The sequence below is a fragment of the Suncus etruscus genome, chromosome X, assembly GCF_024139225.1.
Source record: "Suncus etruscus isolate mSunEtr1 chromosome X, mSunEtr1.pri.cur, whole genome shotgun sequence".
Taxonomy (NCBI): domain Eukaryota; kingdom Metazoa; phylum Chordata; class Mammalia; order Eulipotyphla; family Soricidae; genus Suncus; species Suncus etruscus.
Window position 1 is genome coordinate 20299187 of NC_064868.1, and position 14599 is coordinate 20313785.

A 14599-nucleotide genomic window follows, 5' to 3' on the forward strand; every position below is an offset into this window, starting at 1 on the left:
TGTGTATGGCACTGCAGTGGAAAATGCCAAGCATAGTTTTTACTGAGTTAAAGGGTGAGGGAAGGCGGGGTGGGGGAGAAAGTTACATGTAAATCATTTAGCCATTAACCTAATGGGTGGATTTATAAATCCTATTACTATAAGCCCTTTTCATTTCCACTGAGGCCTGGTGCATGCTTGATCCCACTAATGTAAAATTCATTCTGTCTAAGTGATTACTGAAGTAAGACACTTGGAGTCAATTTTAATCAGGTTGTGTGAAACTTGCCTGAACACGATGTTCACTAAGGCGCGGACAGAGTTTGGCCGTGGCTTAATTAGCCCCCATCCCATGAGTTATTCGAAGAGTCAATCAGGGAACCAAATCTCGGAGCCTTCTGACATGTACATGCTGTTCTGTGAGGGAATAGACACTGCCCCCCCCAAACCACCCAACTTCAAGGCAAAGAGCAAAGATCTTCTAAGCATGTCTCATTAGTAAGTAAATTATGAAATCTCTATTTTCTATGAATAAATGGGAGCATCTTCAGTTAGCACTTATATTTAAACGAATTGAAGTTTCAACTGGGAAGAGCCATGGGGACCCTCTTCCGAGAAAAATTCATCTAGGCATCCATTCAAATTTCCCTTCAGAGTTCCAGGAGTTTTTCAGTTGTCTTGACCCCAGGTTAATATCTCTCATTCTAGCTTCAATTTTGGTATCTTAGAGTCTTTTTTTGTGTGGAATTAAATGCTTAGGAGTGTGGCTTATATGTGAACTCTTGTGCCGCTGAGTAGATTTGGCTCAAGTACGCTTTAATGCCAGCTTGACAACTGCTCCAGGGCCCAGTGTTAGATCGAATCCCCAGGGAGGCAGTCGTACTCATATAGTCAAGAGAAGGTTCTAGCCTGGATGGTGCAGTAAATGAGGACTAGGAAATAATATTGTAGAGAGGAAAATCTTGGAAGTGAAAACAACTTGGAAAAGTTTTCCTGGACAGAATTTTAAGGAATCACTGGCCCAATAGATATCTGTGCTGGGTGCAAGAGATTGTGAGAGAAGCTTTTGTGCCACATCTCCAAAACCATAGTTTGTGATATTTGGCATCTTGGGATAAAAGTTAGAGCCCTGTTGAATTGTGGTACAGTAATTGAGAGGAGAACCCTCTCTGGAAGCCTTATTTAATCATCGTGCTCTATGTTCTTTACAAATGAGCTACCAGAAGGTCTGTGTTGTAAATTAAGGACTTAAAACCAAATCAGTTTATCTGGAATCAGGAGTTTCATAGGAGAGTAGGTGCACTTTTAGTCAGGTTTATAATTAATGGGCCCTTATCGTGTGGGTAGAATTTCATTTCTCCTGAGTGAACATTTGTTTATGTAACATGCATTTTGTTTGAAAGTGGGATTAAAACTGATTCACTCTTCATTTCTTGCTTGGAAAGAGCTGGCATTTAGATGTGGATTGTGTGGGGGGTTAATGTGGCTTTTTGTAGCCAGCTTCAGGGCCTGTCATGTTATTTATCAATCCTTAGCCAGACCCACCTCTCAGAGTTTGCCTCCTTTTATACCCTTGAGAAAGAAATACATACAGGATGACTTCCTGGTGCCATCTTACAGTAGGTGGTAAGACCCGCTCTGTGTTTATAATTTGCTTATGGTCTTTTTACTTGCCACTGTGGGATGGAGAGTATTACGGGGTACAGTGGACTAACATTCATTAATATCATTGGGCTGGGGGGACCAGAGAAGGCTTTCTTGATGGCCATAATGTTCCTTGTGAGATAGATATTCAGTAATAATAATACTTCACATTCATTGAGTACCAGGATATCAGAGACTGAACCATGCAATTTAAAAATATGGTTACACATACTACTCATGGTAGCCATACCATAAAGAAATGACAGCTATTAACTCCATTTTCAGTCCAAGAATAGAAGATTTTGAGAAGTGACAATGTGTGCCTGAAGTCATCCAGTTTATAGTGTTGTTTGACTGTACTTAGGCAGTCTGTATTAGTTGGAGTCCTATTAAGAAGCTGAAATTGTGTGTGTGCACTTGTATGTGTTTATGTGTGTGTGTGTGTGTTTGTATGTGCAGAAGGGATAGAGAGACAGAGACAGGGAGAGTGAGATTAAAAAAAAGAAAAGGAGGCATGTGGAAAGTGTTAGAGGAAAGTATTAGCAGATGAGGTGGACCTCAACATTCACTGCAAATAGCACATTTTAGAAAAATCCTGGCCAAGGATGAGGAATACCCTGTTGGAAAGTAGAGATGATGGGGTGATGGGTGAGGCAGAACTGATACAATAGGTCTGTTGTGGGACTGCTCAGGTCACTGCCATTGGAAAGGAACTCAATCCTTTATCTTCACCGAAGGATCTTTTTATCAAGTTGGGAGCAGGTTTTAAGTTTAGAGGTTATTGTGTTGGCAGTGGATGCTCATGGGACAATGGATTCTATGCCTGAAGAGAGAAAGTGTTGAGTCATCGGTGTCATGTTATTAATTTTCTCAGTCAGCAGAAATTTGGCCTCCTCAGGAAAACCTTTGCCAATACCTAAAGAGATAGTTTGGCTGCCGCAACTGCCTGTTGCATGCTTATGTTCTACTGGCATCTGGTGAGTGCCAGTAGCAGCCACTGACAGTCCTAGTGACAAAGATGAAAACATAATCAGTCCCACCTGACAAAGAATTATCTAGTTGAAATGTCAGCATTGCCTCATTTGTGAACCCTGATGTGTGTTTAGCCGTATCTGTGGAGTCTCTGGAGATGGGGAAGGAGCTGATCTCCGCAGAGGGTGTCACGTGGTCTGTACCATAGAGGTAACCCCCTCCTTATATTCTAGATATCTGCAGACACCTTATGAGAATTCACTTGTTTTTATTTGTTTTGTAACCACATATCCCTGTAAAGCAACTGAGAGTATAGAATTATACCCATGTAATATTCCTTACCTTTAGGGGATTCTTTGGTGCCTCTTTTCCCTAATACTGAAAAAGTGAATATGGGGGCTGGAGCAATAGCGCAGTGGTAGGGCATTTGCCTTGCATGCGGTTGACCTGGGATGAACCTGGGTTCAATCCCTGGCATCCGATATGGTCCCCGAGCCTGCCAGGAGCAATTTTTGAGCGCAGATCCAGGAGTAACCCCTGAGCACCACCGAGTGTGGCCCAAAAACCAAAAAAATAATTTACAAAAATGAATATGGTTGAAAGATGAAACTGCCAGATAAAAGTGAGATATTTTTAAATTGTTTTTTAGTTTGGCATCATGATCTACAGTGCTGTCTACAATAGTTTCGAGCATATCATGTTCCAATTCCAGTGACCTCTCCAGTGTCTACCTGCCTCTCTCAGAGATCCCTTGAGACTTCTGCCTTTCCCAGTCACCTTCTGCCTCTCACAGTGACCCTAGCTCCTTCCTGCTCAATTCATTTTCTTGATAGGCATCATTTCTGCAGGTCAGACTTGGCTTGTAGGTTTTTTCTCATCAGGGAGAATCCCAGCCATTTTGCTTCATAGGGGTCTTATGCTAAGATCTAGAAAGGGACATCAGCTGGTTCAAGGCCAGTCACTTACTGCATATCCACTGTAAGCCACTTGGGGTCAGAGAGGTCCTCTGTGGACTGACTTCATGTGTGAGGCCCTGGATTCCGACTCCAGCACTGGGGGGAGGAAGGGCTGCTAATTCCATACTCTGACTTCTTCAAAAACTCCATGCTCTGAGCACCAAGTTCTTTTTATTTCTACTTAACTCAGGTACTAAGTGGTAATGTTATTATAACTAACCGTAAAGGAATTTATTTTACTGAAAAATTGTCTCTACAGCATAAGTGTTGCAACCTGATTTTAAAGTACAAGCAGTACTCCCCCGATCACAAAAGCTTCACATAATGGTCATGCCCCACTTTGAGGAGGCAAACCTTCCAGTCCATGTAATCTGAATTTTTTTATGCATGTAATAAAGTAAAAGTAAGGTTCAAAGGTAGTAGAAAATGGGTTAAATGGAAGTGAAATGGTGATTTCAGTCTTTGGTCCTTGAGCATCTTAGAGAAAAGACAGGTGAAGCATCACAAAGGAGAGGGAAGTAGGAAAGGCGAATTACTAGCATAAAATGAAATGTTTGCCGGATGGGAGAACTGAGTATCAACGAGTCCTGTTGGCAGTGTCTGAAATTGGGAATTGGGAAAGTTTAGCTAATGGTTGGATTATCAAGTGTCACAATATTTATATTTCTTCTCCTTTTTCTCTTCCCTATCTTTCAAACCCATTCATTTTGCTCTCTATTATGTTAATGTATTTTTTAAAAAAAAAAAAAACCTTTCAGTTTATTTCTAATTTTATGTCATCAGTTACTGCAGATTCCAAAAACCATGGAGATTTTTAGTTGTCATTCTATACATGTGTAACTTGTTTTAAATTGGACCTTAACCAACCCAACTTTTCTGGACTCTTTCCTGTGCATTGAGTATGTGCATCATATACCCAGATGGGTCTCTTTTTAGTGAATGTGCAACTGTAACTGCCCTGGAATATCGGAAGAGGAACTTGCAAGTTTTTTTCTCTTTATATGTGGAAAGTTGGTGTTCTCTCTCTCTCTTTCTCTCTCTCTCTCTCTTCTCTCTCTCTCCTCTCTCCCTCTCTCATTAATAAGCATTGCTATGGAGTCTGTAATAGTAGCTAAAACCATTTCAGAATCTTTGAGTGCATTGCAGGCCACTAGTACTGTATTCTGACATAATAGACAGATCCTGGCTTTATCTGGCTGTGTGGGGCCTATCTGCATACATGCTACACCAAGTAGTTAGTTGGCCTTGGGTCACTGCTGCTGCTTCTTGTGGTCAAACAGCCATGCTCTTTCTGCCTAGTAAATCGAGTTGTGCCTGGATTCCTGAACAAATTTTTTCCTTTAAGAAAGAAAATTTTGAAGCATATTTTGTTTCCTTTTCAGCCTCCATGCACCTCCTCCTCCCCTTGCAGCCTTTGGAGGCTCCAATTGGGGTTAGACTACCTTTTCGTTTTATTTGAATTATTGCCCCCCCTTTCCTGTTTCCCCTCCTCTTTTCCCCTAACGGCACTGCGCTGCCAAGCCAGCAATGATTGATATGATGGCAGTGCTGTCATTCTTTTTAACCAAAAAAAAAGTCATTTTTGTTCTAGTTATTTTAATAGAGTCCCATTAAAGATGTATTGCTGACTGAAATATCGGCATGAAGGGCTCTCACAGAGCTGAGCCCAGGAATTAAGAAGTCAGGAAATCGGCTGCTGCATTGCAAGAGAGCCTTGTGTGACACCGAATCTCCTGATTGGGGAGATCATTACTGCTATTATGACTCGACTTGCGTAGGAATTTTAAATTCCATCTGAATGTCAGTAATAACCCTCTTAGCAAATTATCCTGAATAAAATCACGAAGGCATTTTATATAATAGGTGTTGAATTACTGGATAGATTTGCTAATTAAATACTCTTTGTTCTGCTGCAGTTGACATTACAGGGTAAGATCTTGAACAATTATTCTCAACAGCTGTACTTTGTTAAGGGAAAAATTAACCACAAAGTTTATTTTTTTACACTTGAAGTTGGCAGATTTTTGAAATGTGCTTGAAAAAATTCCATCATCCAATTGGTAATGAGTAGATAAATATGCAGGTGTTGCTGTGAAATCAGATAACTGTAGACTGCCTTATTAATGAATTTAGCAAGCCTTTTTAGCTCTGTTTTCTAGCTGGTGCACTTACAAAATGGTTTTCTATCAGAATAGGTAGTTTAAATATTAGACTTGTCACTGTGAAGTGAACTTCTGAACGGTCATCTTGTAATCACTATACATTGTGCCCAGTAGCCCTTTCTTGACCCCTGTAGCTTTCTTTTTTAAAAAAAATAAAATGCATTTCCTTAATGCGGAAAATACCTCTAATGTATAAGTTTTTGAATGTTGGTTTTTAGATTACTGATATGGTGTGAGTTCTTTAAAAAATGGAAGTGAGATATAGTAAAAACAAAATGAGATATAAGGCCCACTTCCTGTATCAACCTCTTGACAAATTTGGGAAAAATCTTAGAACCTGATTTTCTACATCTGTAAAATGAGACGTAAAATACTGTCTTTCTCCTTTTTCATTCAGCATTCTACTAATTTTATTTTATTTTATTTTTTTGTTTTGGTTTTAGGGTCACACCCGGCAGCACTCAGGGCTCTACACTCAGAAATCTACACTCAGAAATCGCTCCTGGTGGGCTCAGGGGACCATAGGGGATGCCGGGGTTCAAATCACCATCCTTCTGCATGCAAGGCAAATGCCCTACCTCCATGCCATCTCTCTGGCCCCTCTACTAATTTTAATAGCTACTGTACATTGCTAGAACCTAGGAATTTGTAGTCTCCTTGATCCCAACAATCATGCCCTTCCAATCAAGCACTTTAAATTGAAGGCAGATTTGAGCGTGATCTCATTCTTTAGCACCTCAATAAGCTTCGGATTGACTTGGATACTGTGGCACATATTGACCAGACTGTGTGGTGAAGCAGCAGGCCAGAAGGTCAGGGCTAGACTGGTTGTTGGTTGTCTGGTATAGAATGGACTGCAGAGTTGTGGATCTGTGAGACAGGCCTCAGACCTGAGACATTGTCTTCAACTGCTGTTGAGAACTAACATGGTCATGAATGTTATCCTCAGAAATTGTACTTGTTGGGGCTGGAGAGGTGGTGCTAGAGGTAAGGCATCTGCCTTGCAAGCGCTAGCCTAGGACGGACTGCGGTTCAATCCCCCGGCGTCCTATATGGTCCCCCCAAGCCAGGAGCGATTTCTGAGTGCATAGCCAAATGGATCAAATGGGTGTGGACAGAAAAACAAGGAAAAAAAAGAAATTGTACTTGCATATTTTTATGGAAAAAATCTAACGCCCAGTTTATAACCTTTGACTAGATCATCTGGTAGGTGTTTATCTTGTTTATGACCTATTGTCAGATTTCAGTTCTTCAGGACTATTTGTTAGGAGTATGTATAAAATAAAAAGATGAGAAACAATCTTAGTTGTTCATTAATAGTAGAGCACTGGCTAAGTAATGATGATCAGTGCACATAGTAGAGTGCTCTAGTTGTAAAAGGAAAGAGGCAGCTCTCAGTGTGGATTTGGAATAGGCTTGGAGATTAACTCTCAGGTCAAGGGTTGGAGAGTTAGTGTAGCAGGGAAGGCACTTGCTTTGCACACAGCCAACACAGTTTCCATCTTTGGCACCCCATGTAGTCCCCCAGTCCTGCCAAGAGTGATTCCTGAGCACAGCCAAGAGGAACCTCTGATCACCACTGGCCCCCTCCAAAATAATAATTATTAGTATTAGGTTAAAGAAGACATTTGCCATATAGTCTTCATGGTTTCCTTCATTTTTTTAATTTGTGTATATTTGTGTGTGTCACACCCGATGATGCTCGGGTGTTACTCCTGGCTTTGCACTCAGGAATTACTCCTGGTGATACTCGAGGGACCAAATGGAATGCTGAGGATCAAATCTAGGTTGGCTGCGTGCAAGTCACGCATCCTTTTTGCTTTATTGTGACTCCAGCCTCACTTGGCTCCATGATCTACCATTTCTGTGAAGAATGTCCATCAAGAGCTTTCTGCCACCAAAGATCAAATGGGCTCAGAAATGGTTATAAGTTGATAGCAGCATAGAATAGGATGAGGGATGGATCTGAAAGGTGAAGTTTGCTGGTTCACGGTGAAAGTAATACATAATAATAGGCTTAATAATAATACACATAATAGGCTTAGTTCCCTTGAAAGAAGAGTAGAAGACATTGGCTGCTACCCATGTGGAAGGTTGACAGATTGTTCCTTAGCAGGCTACCTTGTATAGTTGTCTGTTGTGATGAGGAAAGCTAAGCCTAGCAGGATAGAAAGGGTATAGGGTTAAGAGAACTCCTGATAAATACTTTTTGCCCTTACTATGATAAATTTAATTTGGGTTGATCTCATTTATTGCTCTTTTCCCAAAGGAATTGTCAGGTATGCTCCCACAATGCATTTCCCTGTAATTTAAATGTTGAAAAATGAAGATAGAGCAGAGAAGAGTGAATGGTTTTTATATGTTAACTGAATTTTTAGTGCTTAGTAGAAAAGTAATTGGTGTTACTGTAAGACCTATTTGTTAAGTTACAAACTATTTCTCACTCGCCTGTTAGATAGGAAGCCTGGAATTAAACACTTTTTACCTCCAAGAGCTTGCTTGTGTTATATAGTTGGGAAGGAGAAACGCTGTCAACTAAAAACAGTTTCCACATTGATTGCCAGGAGTTCTTAGGCCATTTGTCCATAACTGTACCTTGAGAGCTTTATAAAAATTTTTCCTGGGGCAGGTATTGGCAGTTTATAAGACTTTTTTTTTGAAAAAGTAACTGTACAAGTAATTCCACTGTACAATCACTATTGAAATCATCTTCTTCCCTCTGGTATCCAGGGCTAGAGAAGAGTTTCCTTACTGAAGAACATAGGACAAATACCAACTGAACCACTCTTGGGGTTAGTGGTTAAGGGAAGGAGGCAGTGGAATGGAAAGTGAGGAGTTGCTGCAGAAGGTATTTAAGGACTGGATTTATAAAACTCCAATATGAAGGACAAGAAAGACAGAAATGGCAACATCTGAAGTTCAGCTTAGTTGACAAGGCAGGGTACTGTGTGAGTAAGAAACCTATATGAGGTAAATCTCTCTAGCCTGTTGGAAACATGACTTCTGGTTTAGATTGATGCTTTGAAGGATGGGGGCTGGTGGGAAGGAAATAGCATGGAGCTCAGTGTGAGCATCTCCTTGTTCTGACTTTGTTCCTCCCTCTCTCCTCCTTTTTTTTTTCATTCTCACATCTAACGAATAGGGATGGTAGTGTTGATGGTCTCCTGTGGATGCTGAAGAAGGAAATAAGAAAATGGAGAGGATTCTTAGAGCACTGTATCTAGCCAATGTGTTTTATTTGTGCACACGCTAGTGCTCACTGTCATATTGCTAATTTTAAGGGACCTTTGTTTATTAAATATATTTACATCTATTTTTATCCAAGGTACTTTATATTTATCTGTATTCACATAAACCTATATGTCTTAAGTCACATGAGCCTAAGAGCAAACAGGTCTCCATCCATTCCATCCATCCATCCATCCATCCATCCATCCATCCATACATCCATCCAATCTGTCTGCATTGCATGTTATTGAACCCCAGCTTTGTACTGGGTCACAAAGGTCCAAAGAGTATAGGTAAGCTCTGCTTTCTGTATTCAAGAAATTTAGCCCTGGGGCTGGAGAGATAGCATGGAGGTAAGAAGTTTACTTTGCATGCAGAAGGTTGGTGGTTCGAATCCCGGCATCCCATATGGTCCTCCGAGCCTGCCAGGAGTGATTTCTGAGTATAGAGCCAGGAGTAACCCCTGAGTGCTGCCGGGTGTGACCCAAAATAAAACAAACAAAATTTAGTTTTAGAGAAGAAATTTAAATCTAGTGCAATTTATATATCTTTATTTTACCTATCAAGATCTAGAATACCAAGAATAAGAACCACCAGATTAGAAATATTCTGTCAAGCTTTTATTAGCAGCTCTGTTCTGTTTAAATACTGTAGAGAATAGTTGGCTATTATACCATATCACAAAGATAGTTTTTGTTATGCATATTTACTAAAGATAGAGCTTTACAATAGATGTGCTTATATATCTCTGGTTATAATCATAGAGGCAAAACTTATTTTTAGATTATGTCACTATTATTGTTATTTTGAGAATTGTAGTTAGAAAACAACAAGAGCTTTAAAAACATAAGAATGGGGCAACAGAGAGAGCGAGTGAGCTAGAGAAAGAGTACAGGTTTGGAACACTTGTCTTGCATGCAGCTGACCTTGGTTCAGTTCCTGGCGTTGCATATTGTCCCCAGAGCACATCCAGGAGTTCTCCTGGTGCACTGATGAGAGTATTCCCCCAAAGAAAAACATAATGTTGGACTCAGGAGATAGCTCAAAGGACTGCAGTGCATGCTGGACTCAATTTCGAGCACCACTGTTCTACCCCTAAACACCATTGAGAGAGAGCACTGCCAGGACTTTGTTTTTAAAAAAAGAAAAAAAATTAAATTATAAATGGCAGATTATTGGGACATATCTCTGTGGTCATGTTTATGTTTTTTGTAATTATGCATCATTAATCTTTATTCTTTTTTACTTCATTTAGATTTTGATGCATACTAAAGAGATGGTACAGAAGGTGAGACGAAGCATTTTCTTATACCATTAAGTTTCATACCTAGTGATGTTTTTGTATTCAAGGAAAATTGTAACCCAAACAGACTGGAAATGGCTTCTCAGGATGCCTGGTTTACACTTTTAATCCCTCCTAATGGATTATAGCTTTTTTCTTTTACTAACACTGATATGATCTAGCCGCTGCTTGAAGCCTATATGTGAGTGTTTCAATCAAATTATTAACAGTGCTAATTAGAGTTTACTTCCAGGCCTTTACACTGTATATGCTCTAGAGTTTGTTATGATTGATTTTTTTGGCACTCTTCGTATTCTTCTAAATACTGTTTGAAACTGTTAAGAATTTAATATGGATTTATGCCCTGGATTTAAAAAAAGCCATTATGTTTTTTATTCATAAATTGCCATGACCACTAAACTTGCTGTTTAGGTGGGTACAGATCCCCTTTCCTTGTCTTTCTCCTTCTTTATATGATTAAGTTTCATATTTTATTTCAGTTGAAACTAGAAACATCTCCTGCCACTCTAGTCTCTTCAAGAAAAGGAATGCTTGCCTTTCTGATTTATTGGGGCATAATCTTCAGTTGTGTACTCTAGATAGTATGAAGAAGAATAAGCAAACTTGAAAAATCAACAGATCCTATGCTTTCTGTAGTATGGTAATATTTTAGTTTCATTGTGTATAATAGTATTTTTATTATTATCTTTGCTTTTTATTAGATGAATCTTGAAGTTATTTATGGAGATACAGATTCAATTATGATAAACACCAACAGCACCAATTTGGAAGAAGTATTTAAATTGGGGAATAAGGTAAGATAGTTTGATGAAATAATTTGTATTTGCCATTTTTATGAATTCTATAATGTCACAAATTCATATAAATATGTGTGCTTTTGAAAATAGTAAATTTAGTACCTTCAACTCTTTTATCATCTTACTTTTCTTAATCTATACTTGTTTGTTTTGGCAAAATTAAAAGGAAATTGTGTTTTCCTTAATGTGATAGATATGTTTTACTTTTGAAAATAGTCTAAGCCTGGTAAGTTTAAGGGGAAACTTGTCTCTCTGAGTATTCAGATGCATTTTATACATTAATTGAGATGGATAAGTACATCACTGCTTCCATATATATGTACATATATGTACATCTATTGAGACCACATAGCTACTAGTTGAACTATCTAATGTCTAATTTAGTGGTTTGGGGTAAGTGTATATAGTTAGTCAGTCAGTCAATTGGTGGGTTGATTAGTCGATTAGTGTTTTGATGCAAAACAGACTATTTTGTAATTTTAAAAAAATTTCCTGGGCTTGACCTTGTCAGTTTTGTCTTTTGGATAAAGTAAGATACTCTCTTGTTTTTGATCTTTATTTTCAAGTGTTCTGTCTTGTGCTTTTTCAGTATTTTTGTGTCATATCCAACATAATATTATATTCCACCGAAGCTGAGTTTGGTTCTGATGAATTCTTGGGAATTTGTGACCTAACTTCTCCCAAGTAGGTGTTTGAAAAGCTAATACTAATTGGATGAAATTTTCACAGGTTAAAAGTGAAGTGAACAAATTGTACAAACTACTTGAAATAGACATTGATGGTGTTTTCAAGTCTCTGCTATTGCTGAAGAAGAAGAAATATGCTGCTCTGGTTGTAGAGCCAACGGCAGATGGGCATTACATCACCAAACAGGAGCTGAAGGGTTTAGATATAGTTAGAAGAGATTGGTGTGACCTTGCTAAAGAGACCGGGAAGTGAGTTCAGCTTTCTTTAATTTATTATTTATCTTTCACTAATTCAAGTATGATTATGATGTAAGAGCACCTATGACTTTTGCCAAGCACAAGGGCACATCAGCAATTTTGTTAATTTTACTGCTTTGTACCAACCTTCGGGAGAGGAATTTTACTACCAGGATAAAACTTGCCAGAAGGGCGTACTGTAAGATCTCTTTTCCTTATGACTCAATGTTTGTATTAGAAAGTGTCTGGTGTTTGCTCCTATGTCTTTCTGAGCTCAGTTAAGGTAGATATCCCTTCAGCACAACTTCCAGTGTTCTGGGATTCAGGACCAGAGATGTGGCTTAAGTGGTGAGCACTTGATTTGCTTGTGCAAGGCCCTCGGTTTTTTCCTCAGCACTTGCCTCCCCGAACTCCCAGTTTGATCTACACACACAAATGTTCTGGGATTCAAAGTGGTCTCTAGAATTAGGTTTTAATGCCACCCATATGATTGTGTATAGAGATACTTAAAACTCTTAAGTTCAGTTTCAGAGCCAGTAAATTCTCCAATGCCATGTGTATCTCAGTGATAATACATTGGCTGAACCTTAGCTTTGCACTGAGATTGAAGATTGGGATTGAAGATGTTTAGGGTCATTATAATTTATATAGCGCACATTTAAAAGTAATGAATCCTAGTACTTAGTGGACCCTATTTCAGGTGTTTATTTTGTGAACTTGACTAATACTGGGTTAAGGAAAGTGTTTTAGGCCCAGAGGGATAGTACAGTGAGGAGGATGCTTGCTTTACATACAGCTGACCCAGGTTTGATCACTGTTGACCCATATGGTTTCCCAGACTCTGTCACACACAGAGCCAGGAGTATGAGCACACAGCCAGGAGTCTGGGAATTTTTGGGTGTGGCCCAAACCACTCCCTCCAAAAAAGAGGAAACAAAATATTTTATTTAAAGCAAATTTAAAATTTTAATTATGCTGAATTCAGCATTCTTAAACTTATTTTGTAATTTTCCTTATGCTTTCAAGTTGGGAGATTGAGCAGTTGTTGCCTCTTCAAAACTACTTTTGATTAGGCCAAGTTGATCATCTGTGTATAGGTCACTCCTAGCCTTTTATGAATTGTGTGAAATGCTTCATTGCCCCCAAATGTACCCAAAGATGAAAGTACTTTGTATAGACTGGCGATTAGAGTGTTCTCTTCAGCTTTGTGTTTTCCAAGAAAAGATGCATCATAATAGAAGTAAATTTCTCTGAGTTAGAAATGTATTAGTAATTAAAGCTATACAAATGTTTTTTGTCAGGGTTCTTTTTTCTGACAAATTATAATGCAGCTGTCAAAACCTTGCTCTGCATTTTTTCGAAAATGGATAAAACATTGGCTTTCTTATTCTTTTTCTTTTTTTAAGGGTCTGGTAGAATAACAGAAAGTTTTTGAAGGGTTAGCATAAGGTTGAATGAAAGGCAGTTTGAAATTATTGGGATTTTTCTGTTTCTTTTTTTTTTTTTTTTTTTTTAGTTTTTGGGCCACACCCAGCAGTGCTCAGGGGTTACTCCTGGCTGTCTGCTCAGAAATAGCCCCTGGCAGGCACGAGGGACCATATGGGACACCGGGGATTCGAACCAACCACCTTTGGTCCTGGATCAGCTGCTTGCAAGGCAAACGCCACTGTGCTATCTCTCCGGGCCCCGGATTTTTCTGTTTCTTAACAGTGTTTAGTGGCCTCCATGTCTACACTCAGTTGTGTATGCATGTGCATGCACACACATGTATGGAGAGGTTGCAGTGCAGCATCAAACTTGAGACTATATGCATGCCATGCATTTGTTTCACTTTGTGGGCCAGCTGTCTCTTTAACTCTGAAGTAATTAGTTTTTAAAGTATACCTAAAGAACTTGATTTATATATTTAGAAAATGGTCATTAAAGGCAGAGATATCAATTCCAAAGAATGGTACTGCTGGACGAGGAAAGTGAAATATTTGTCTTATAAAATATTAGCTTAGTAGGTGATAACTTGTGAACTTTAGTGTTGTGTGAAAACATGATGATCTGAGAACTTTGTAGAATTAATGCTTAAGAAATTTTAATTATGGTCATTGGTTGGAACCTTAATTCTGATGTTAGCTTTTAATTGGGCTCTTACTATGTGTCAATTTAATGGTATTTTCTGCCTTTTTCTCGTTATTAAAGTGTATTTTAAAAATTCACATCCCCTTTTTTGTTGCAGTTTTGTCATTGGCCAGATTCTTTCTGATCAAAGCCGGGACATTATAGTGGAAAACATTCAGAAGAGGTTAATAGAAATTGGAGAGAATGTAGTCAACGGCAGTGTCCCTGTGAGCCAGTTTGAAATTAACAAGGTAAACATGGTTTTTGTTGCTAGCCCAGGTATCTTCTCCTGAGCTTTCTCCTCCTCAGAGCTCCAAAGAACTGGGTCCCTGCTGGAATAAATTATAGTTGGAGTGGGGAGCTGCTTCTCAGATGTAGCCTCCCCTTCCAGTCCCCAGTACTGCCATGTGCACTGCAGGGTTTTCCCTCTTCAGTCTTTACATTAGCTCAGAATTGCCGTATTTTCAAACCTTTTTTTCTTTTTCCTTTGTTTTTGGGACCAAATCTGGTAGTACTCTGGGATTAT

At 39.0% G+C, this 14599-nt stretch overlaps 1 protein-coding gene across 1 annotated transcript in view; it reads left to right on the forward strand.

The window, feature by feature from the left end:
• Positions 1-14599, forward strand: part of POLA1 (DNA polymerase alpha 1, catalytic subunit) — a 340991-nt gene that overhangs the window by 110377 nt on the left and 216015 nt on the right. The window contains exons 27-30 of the mRNA XM_049766833.1: positions 10197-10229; positions 10946-11038; positions 11771-11976; positions 14192-14324. Of these exons, the coding sequence (XP_049622790.1) occupies positions 10197-10229; positions 10946-11038; positions 11771-11976; positions 14192-14324 (465 nt within the window). The remainder of the gene's footprint in view (positions 1-10196; positions 10230-10945; positions 11039-11770; positions 11977-14191; positions 14325-14599) is intronic.